This window comes from Oncorhynchus mykiss, chromosome 5 (assembly GCF_057628025.1).
Source record: "Oncorhynchus mykiss isolate SJ-2025 chromosome 5, ASM5762802v1, whole genome shotgun sequence".
NCBI classification, from domain to species: domain Eukaryota; kingdom Metazoa; phylum Chordata; class Actinopteri; order Salmoniformes; family Salmonidae; genus Oncorhynchus; species Oncorhynchus mykiss.
The window spans coordinates 58,599,438-58,608,102 of record NC_143026.1 but is presented as its reverse complement, the minus strand read 5'-3'; the positions used below and the strand labels follow the sequence as shown (position 1 = coordinate 58,608,102).

Sequence of the window (8,665 nt, the reverse complement as noted above, 5' to 3'; positions counted from 1 at the left end):
CAGACCTATCAGCAGAGATACCTTTCTAATATCTCTGGCACCACCAGCTACTGCAAGAAGCACCTGAAGCAAAGGCAACTGGTAAGGATCATTTTTGCTAGCTAACATCTGTTGTGTGCCATAACGTATCGTTTTTTAAACCACACGTCAATGTCAACGAAAGTCGAGTAAATCGAGGTAAAGTGCTCCAAGCATTTTGTTATTGGCGTCATGTCAGTAAAGCTAATGTGCCAAGTAGGCTAGATAACTAACATTATTTAGCTACAAGCAGCTAGATAGCCCTAGCTAAGATATCCATGTAGTTAAGCTTAATCATTTTTCATGCAAAACTAGACAACGTGAACGAATACACGGTCGGAGTATTTTCACATGGTAGGCCAACTGTTAGCTCTGTTAGCCTTATTAGCTAACAGCAGCCGACCGTAAGCAACTTGCTAGAACATTCTAGCTAGCTCGCGACGTCTTGTCAAGTTATCAAACTTGCTAGCTAGTTATTAGCCTAGGATTAAGAAGCTATCTAATCAGATGACATGGTAACATATAGGTTTATTTGTTATAATACCGGTATGTGTAAATGTTACTGTTTTAGCTACCTACAATCTATCCCAATCAGTTTACAATGGAGATTTTTTTTATTTTTTTTACCTTTATTTAACTAGGCAAGTCAGTCAAGAAAAACATCTTAACTACCTGTTCAGGGGCAGAAAGACAGACTTGTACCTTGTCAGCTCGGGGATTTGAACTTGCAACCTTTAGGTTACTAGTCCAACGCTCTAACCACTAGGCTACCCTGCCTCCCCGACTGTACCAACATCATATTCTCTTATTTTCTTCTTCAGGGTCCCTCACAATACACTTTCTACTAAGGGGTTTGGACCTCAATCCAAAATGACTGACACAAAGCGTCTTGCCTTCTCCATCATTCACTTTCTTCATGATCAACTGGGCTCTGGGAGTCTATCATCAGATGCTCAGGAAAGTTTAGAAGGTAAGCTTGAGTTGGGAAGCTAAGATTCAGTAAAAGGAGATGGACTCCTAGCCCATGTTGGAAGATGGTCAGGGACTCAACTCTGTCCAGTCATTGCCATTTCTCAACATCTGATGCTTTCCCAGTTGCAGTCCAATGCCTGGAGACCGCCTTCAATGTCTCGACCGACGACCAGACCCTAGCTGTCACTCAAACGCTACCAGAGATTTTTGCCTCTGCGACACTGAAGGTAAATTTAAGACATCCGCTTTATATGAAGTTGAATATGTGGTCAATAGTTTGTCTCAAATGTGTTGACTGTCTGTTGCAGCATCCAAACACCCTCCAAGTGAATATAAACACAGCCACAGATTCCCCCACTGAGGAGGAAGAGGCAGAGGCTGAGCGACTCAAAACTGATGGTAGGACCTTCCCTGTAAATAGTTTGTATATTACTCAGTCTTCAATATCAGCTCTCTTCAAATGGGTCTATGGTTAAGCTGTTACATTCTATACAGCCTATACATTATTCTGGCAAATAATTGAATGTGTTTTTCATGGTAGGGAATGATCAAATGAGGGTTGAGAACTATGGGGCAGCTGTGGAATTCTACTCAAAGGCTATTGCCATAAACCCCCAGAATGGAGTTTACTACTGCAACAGGTATTGACCAACAAACTCCTGAACTTGGAGGATAATGTGACAATTATTTACACATTAGGTATATCCAAGTGTATCCAATTTGTTTTTGTAAGGTACTGCTAATTGTAAGGTACTGCTAATTGTATGGTTTGCTTTTGCTAGGGCTGCTGCATACAGCAAACTAGGCAACTACGCTGGAGCAGTGCAGGACTGTGAACTTGCCATTGGTATTGACCCAAACTACAGCAAAGCGTATGGAAGAATGGGGTATGTTAGACACTAGTGTTCAATATTACAGTGGACATGGGCCAGTGTGTTGCTGATTTGTTATTGACTGATGGTTGACTTACATTGACTTCAACGTCCCATGCTTCCAGTTTGGCTCTAGCCAGTTTAAACAAACACACAGAAGCTGTAAGTTATTACAAAAAAGCCCTGGAGTTGGACCCAGAGAACGACACCTACAAATCCAACCTGAAAATAGCAGAGCAGAAAATGGAGACTCCAAGCCCAGTAAGTTGATAACATCTCAGCCACTATGGAAAATGCATATCATCTGGAAGCATGTGGAATGAATCATTGTTGATCATGTTGTTCTTAAATTATCTCCTTCAGACAGGGGGAGTGGGAGGAGTTGATCTGGCTGGGTTGCTCAGTAACCCTGGTTTCATGAACATGGTGAGTTCCAATTAACTAAAACTGGCCCTTTCAAATGAACGATACTAGGAACAACCAGGCTGATCCACTATACTACTATAATGCTGTATACATGACAAATGGGAAACTCTGAAAATACTACTTGTAAACTGTAAGCAACAAGTTGTGTGCATTCAAGTGCCTTGGTTTACCAAAGAGTAGAACTAGTATTTATATTAATTGTTATGGCTGCTTTATCCTAGGCATCTGGTTTGATGAACAACCCACAAGTACAGCAACTGTAAGTTATCCATTTATTTTCTATAACATACACTCTCTTTTTAGATGTAGCACAAGGACTTTGTAAATGCACTCTGAGATTCCATACTTGGGAACTAGCTTTGAGGGTAATGCATGTAGAATATACCACTTTCTTGTCTGTGTTGTACAGGATGTCGGGGATGATGTCAGGGGCTTACGGGCCAATGGGACCTCCAGCAGCGTCTGGAGTAGGTCCTGGCTTAGGTGCAGGACCAGGGCCTGTACCAGGGTTAGGGTTGGGAGCCGGACCGGCAGCAGGAGTTGGAGTAGGGGGAGCGGGTCCGGGTGACATCTCTGGTCTCATCCAAGCGTAAGTCGACTACTAGCTCTACTCAGTCTGTGCCAAATATGACTTGTGTATTGTATTATTTGTTATTACATTAGACTATATGTATGTTATACCAATGACATCAGTGATAGACATGAAAGCATTTGAAATGTGAGAGTATTAATAAAATCCATTCATGTATGACCTTTTTGTGACGTGTACTTGGTAACTGCCATTCCATCACCTCGCTGTAACCATGTCCATTTAGGGGCCAACAATTTGCGCAGCAGATGCAACAGCAGAACCCAGAGTTAATTGAACAGCTGAGGAGTCAAATTCGCAGCCGGCCGTCTAGCGCTAGCAACGATGAGCAACCTTGACCCTCAGACGGGTAAGATGAACATTTTAAAATGACATTTGATGGGTTGGTCCATGTATCATAGAGTTGTTTTTCTTTTGTACAAACTGCTCATGTAGCTAATCCTAAAACGGTCTGCTCTTTGTTTTTTTACAGAGAGAGATTTGTGTGTGGAAAAGTGAAGACGGCCTGTGTCCTTTTTTTTGTAATTTGTATTATTCTCGCAACTCCGGGGACAAAAAGCTTTTCTTCACTGAGTAATTATTGCATGTGCAGCCCCTCCCTCCCCTCCAAGGAAACCAGTCAGTGAAACTTTGATCAAATTTGATAAACCCACTGTCAACAGATATCTATCTATCTAGATATCTATCTAGTATGGATTGAGTGGATCTGTTATACTCCAATCTGCAATGTCATGCCAGTATAGCACTTGGTTTAACTGTTTAATGTTACTAATCCTTGCCAGTGAACTGAATCACTACACCCCCAGTGGGCTAAATGCAGTTGCATCACTTGAACTTTGTCATTTCAGGTGCACAACAACAGATAGTATGTGATATATTTCAGCAGCCACCTTAATTTGAGAAGCATCTATTTGTACAGAGATATACTGGTAGGCAAAGATGGCATGTAGAGTACTGTCAACATTATGGGAATTAAATGGACCATTTCAAATAGGACCTTTTTATGGTTGTTGACTTGTCTAGTGTAATCCAGGAGTTGTTTCAGCATTTTTCTTGAGTTGCACGATAACACCTACAGTCCACAGTCCACTTTGTTCTTATTTTGTCATGAGAAATTTGTTTTTTCTAACAACATGGGTGGCTGTCTGGGAACAAAAACAATCTTTGATTAAATCGCACTGGTAACTTAGCCTAACATGTTTACTTGATTGTAAACCTATTGTTTATTTCAACTCAGGAAGTGAGTTGAAATTCAATTCATGAATATATTTTCTAAATGGAGTTGAATTCATCAATTGAAGTTCAATTCTTTCTTTGAGTTGACTGAAGATTGAATTGATGCCAAGTACCCTATGTGCACTGAAACATAAATAAATAAAAAACTGCCTTGCATGGTGAGATTGATACATTTAGGAAAGCTGAAGGACATATGCACATCCAGGTCATTTCCACAAGTGCTGGAGTTGTAGGCATCTCACGGAAAACACTGCTCATGCTTCCATGTGATATTTATAACAATATTTTGACCCTTAGGTCTTCATATCCCAGATGGGGGTGGAGGGTCCTATATATAGAGACAGTACTCAGTGACATCACTTCCTGAATCCAGGGGGAAAACATGTATCAAAATATATGATCATACACCGGGAATGTGATAAACATGTACAGTAATATACATATATTCAATTTGGACATTTTGAAACTATAAAAAAATGTTTTGCCTCCTGAGCAGCAGTGTGCGGATTTCTGTTTTCCATTGATATTTAGCAAAAAAAAATATTTTCAGGGGCTTAGCATTAATTTTCAGGAACTCGCTCAAATGGAGACTTCTGTTTACAAAACCGTTCAACGAAACGTCATCATATATAATGATATGCTCTCCACCAATCAAACGTTTACGTCGTGTGAACACGAAGTGTCACCAGAACAAGGAATGAAGCTGTGAAGGGAAGGTGTACAACAGAGGTATTTCATATTTCTCATCAAAAAGCTCGATAGAAACTAGCTATAGTCATTGTATTATTATTTACTCGTGTACAATTTAGCTGCTGACAAAGATTGCAACGTGATCCAAATTATTATTAATTATACCGACTGTAGCATCCACTTAGAAAGCTGTGTTTTATCAACGGGTTGCTCAGATAATTGACTTATCGTTATGTTGCCGTGAGTGCAATGTTAACTAGCTAAATTAGCAACAATCTCGCATGTTGATTGTATCATGGTAACGTTACATGCTGTCGGATATGTACATATCTATACTTGTGCAGTATTAAAGATTGTGCTTTGCATCATTCAAGATTACACATCTAGCTAGTACTCGCAGCTGTGATGAGATGTAATCAATTCAAACCAGTCAAGGTGGTCATAGCTTAGCTATCTGTTCTAGTTTGTAACGGACTGTCACTACAGATACATCTCACAGTTGACCTAGTTAGTTTGTTTGCACATATTTAACTGTTTATTTTATCATTTGTAGTTGATGTCACAGCCTCTCGGACCAGGACCAGCATGACAAGACATATCTCTGTTTCTGACAGAAAATAGGAGAAGAGGCTTTATGTGCCACTCATATTACTGAGCGATACCATATCTGGACATTATGGAGCTTGTAGTGGCCAAGGTCCTTTGCCTTCTGGGAGTGTTTTCCCTCATGTTGGCTGGGATTCTTCTCCCAGTGCGACTCATGATTCAGGTGGACTTTGAAAAAGCCCCAAGGTACAGGAAGGCTCTTGCACTCTGCAATTCTTTTGGAGGGGGTGTATTTCTGGCCACTTGCTTCAATGCTCTTTTGCCTGCCGTACGAGACAAGGTAAGTAGCTATGTCTTCAAAATATTAGATTTTGTAGAGGAAAAGGTTGATTGGTTTATAAAACCTCCCATAATCATGTCATCTCAGAAGTAGTTTGGAAGACCGAAGCCGTGTTGAGAAGCCCCCAAAAATGTATTCTGACAATACGTGAAAGCCTCAACTTTTTTGCTGTTGTAGAATAGAAGTAGGAAGTTTATGCTGATGTTCATTTACTGGGTGTCTCTGCCTTAGGTGGATGAGGTCCTTAAACTGGTGAATATCACCACAGACTACCCACTGGCAGAGACCATGATGATGCTGGGCTTCTTCCTCACAGTCTTCGTGGAGCAGGCAGTGCTCACCTTCAAGAAGGAGAAGCCATCTTTCATTGACCTGGAAACTTTCAACGCAAGGAGCTCAGAGGCTGGTAGCGACTCTGAGTACGACGCTCCATTCATCTCCCCCACCCGGGGCTCCCCTGTGAGCCGCCACCACCACGGGCATCACCATGGACACCTCAGCCCCACCGAGCTGGCCAGAGCTGGGCCTCTACGGCTGGCCAGCCTGGTCCTGGCTCTCTCTGCCCATTCTGTGTTTGAGGGACTGGCGCTGGGCCTCCAGGAGGACGGGGCCAAGCTTGGAAGCCTCTTCCTGGGGGTGGGCATCCACGAGACCCTGGCTGCCGTGGCTCTGGGGGTGAGTGTTGCCAAAGCTTCTTTGCCCATGAGGGATGCCATCAAACTGGGTGTGACGGTCAGCCTCATGATACCCATTGGCATCGGACTGGGCATGTGCATCAATAGTGCCCAGAACCTGGCAGGCAGTATTGCATCGGTGGTGCTCCAAGGCCTGGCTGCTGGTACTTTCCTCTTTGTCACCTTCTTTGAGATCCTGTCTCGGGAGCTGGAGGATAAACATGACAGACTGCTTAAGGTGCTCTTTCTCATACTGGGCTATGGAGTTCTAGCAGGCCTAATGTTCATCAAATGGTGATGGAAGGAAGAAGCCTTTTAATGCAATCAGTTGTCTGATTATCACACTGACCACAATTTGTATTGTGTGCACATAGGCACTACCAAAGTAAATGTTTTTTATTTGGTAAAGGGGAACAGTAAATCAAGTATCGTAGTTTTTTTCTTTGCACTGGAACATGTTTGCTTACCAAGTCAGGCTATGTTACTGTGTTAGTTTCTGCCATAGGGAATACATGCTCCTGTGGATGCAATGCTCATTGATTAGTAATGGTAAAGCTAGTCACTTTGATAGTATATGTTTCCAGAGACCGGATGAAAACGGATGTCGAGAGATCCAGAAAACAAATTTATAGCATCTATAGTAAAGACTCATTTTGGTAGTGAAGTGAACGACTTGTAACATAAAGGAAACCTTTATTGAAGAAAATGTGCTACGTGCCGTGATATGTAACTGATATTAACATATTGATGTTTGTGGTTGAAGGATATAATGGTGGTTAGTATGAAGTGGTTCATTTTGTCTCCTGTCTGGTCTATGTACCTGCTGTTTCCATGATCAGTAAGCTATGTGTTCAAATATGTGCATATTTCAATGTACCATTGTCAAATGTAAACAGTTTCGATTTGTTTTTGTCTGTTGGGGTAAGTGTTTCCTAGAATGAATAGCCCAATAAGGAGTTCCTAATTGTGTAATTTTTGTTGCATACTTTAGCCTTTTTACAATTATTACCCTAACTCCCTAATCAAATAAGAATCAATTCACTGGAAACCGTTTGTGTAGCCTGGTGTATGGTCCTGATATTTGTCACGTTGAGATTATATCAATGGTTTCCTTTTCAAGATGTTATTTTTAGGTTTATGTTAACAGGGAGTCACATTGAGACCCATGTCTCTCTATATGAATTATGGGGTACAGATATGATATCAGCAGTAGAGGCTGTGTGTTTTTTATTTGTCTTTTCCACAGTTAGTTTTGACAGATCATTTTACACAGCTTAGAGGAATTCCATTTTCACCTAAATATGTTTTATTTTTATTTTTTTATATTTTTTTTTACTTGTGAAAAATGTTTTGCTCCTGATGTGAATGTGTAGAACTTAACATGTTTTGCAGAAGATACTTACTGGAGGAAGCCTACTGTAAAAGGTACATTTGTAAAGCTCAACCCTTATTGTGCTCCCTAAAATCTACATAAGATCAATTGTTCAAATGTATTGTAGGGCACAGTTATACATTGAATGTGTCCATATCAATTTGTGCTTTTAGGGTCTTAAAACAAAAGGAAACTTTCATTATTGTGAAAATAGTTTTAATGCAAAAAATATATATTCAGTGGCAACCAGCTTTCCTTTATATAATGAACAGTGAAATGCAAATAAGTTATGACTTCTATTACAACATGGGGTTGGTGATGGTTAAATACTTTATTTATATTAGATAATAGCAGCCCTTCAATGAAAACTGTTTGCAATGTTGTGACAAATGTTTAACTCAAACTATTTTTATATATATACTGTGTATTACATGTTTTGGCGGTGAGGTTTTCCATTTTAATTTGATTGAATTGAGCATTAAAGAAAACCTTACTCACACCATGGCCGGACATCTTTTCCTTTATCCTATTTGGTTCATGTTTTAGAAACATGTCGCAGTCAGATGAACAGTACCACAAACTGTTTTGACCTTGGATGGCATAGGTGTGATTTCTAAATTTTAGCTCTGTTTTTTGAAAGGAAATGCCCAAATACGTACACTTAGTGTACAAAACATAAAGAACACCGTCCCCTCCCCCCTTTGCCCACAGAGCCTCAATTCGTCGGGGCATAGAATCGACAAGGTGTTGAAAGCCTTCCATAGGGATGCTAGTCATTGTGTCCTACAGTTGTGTCGAGTTTGCTTGATGTCCTACGGTGGTGGACCATTCTTGATGATACACACAAGAAACTGTTGTGTGAAAAATCCCAGCAGCGGTGCAGTTCTTGACACAAACCAGTGTGCCTGGCACCTACTACCATACCCCGTT

The 8,665-nt window shown here is 40.8% G+C and overlaps 2 protein-coding genes across 2 annotated transcripts; both read left to right on the top strand.

Annotated features, from left to right (window-relative positions):
* Window positions 1-6: 6 nt before the first annotated feature.
* Window positions 7-4,269, top strand: LOC110524110 (small glutamine-rich tetratricopeptide repeat-containing protein alpha). Its single transcript, XM_021603459.3, has 12 exons — window positions 7-81; window positions 840-988; window positions 1,114-1,217; window positions 1,299-1,389; window positions 1,532-1,631; window positions 1,773-1,877; window positions 1,988-2,123; window positions 2,226-2,288; window positions 2,510-2,547; window positions 2,698-2,877; window positions 3,104-3,226; window positions 3,350-4,269. Exons 2-11 carry the CDS (start codon window positions 889-891, stop codon window positions 3,213-3,215), a joined length of 1,029 nt encoding a protein of 342 aa, XP_021459134.1. The 5' UTR covers window positions 7-81; window positions 840-888; the 3' UTR covers window positions 3,216-3,226; window positions 3,350-4,269.
* A 207-nt stretch (window positions 4,270-4,476) lies between these two features.
* LOC110524111 (zinc transporter ZIP3) lies at window positions 4,477-8,234 on the top strand. Its single transcript, XM_090235338.1, has 3 exons — window positions 4,477-4,842; window positions 5,357-5,689; window positions 5,921-8,234. Exons 2-3 carry the CDS (start codon window positions 5,480-5,482, stop codon window positions 6,659-6,661), a joined length of 951 nt encoding a protein of 316 aa, XP_090091464.1. The 5' UTR covers window positions 4,477-4,842; window positions 5,357-5,479; the 3' UTR covers window positions 6,662-8,234.
* Window positions 8,235-8,665: the final 431 nt, after the last annotated feature.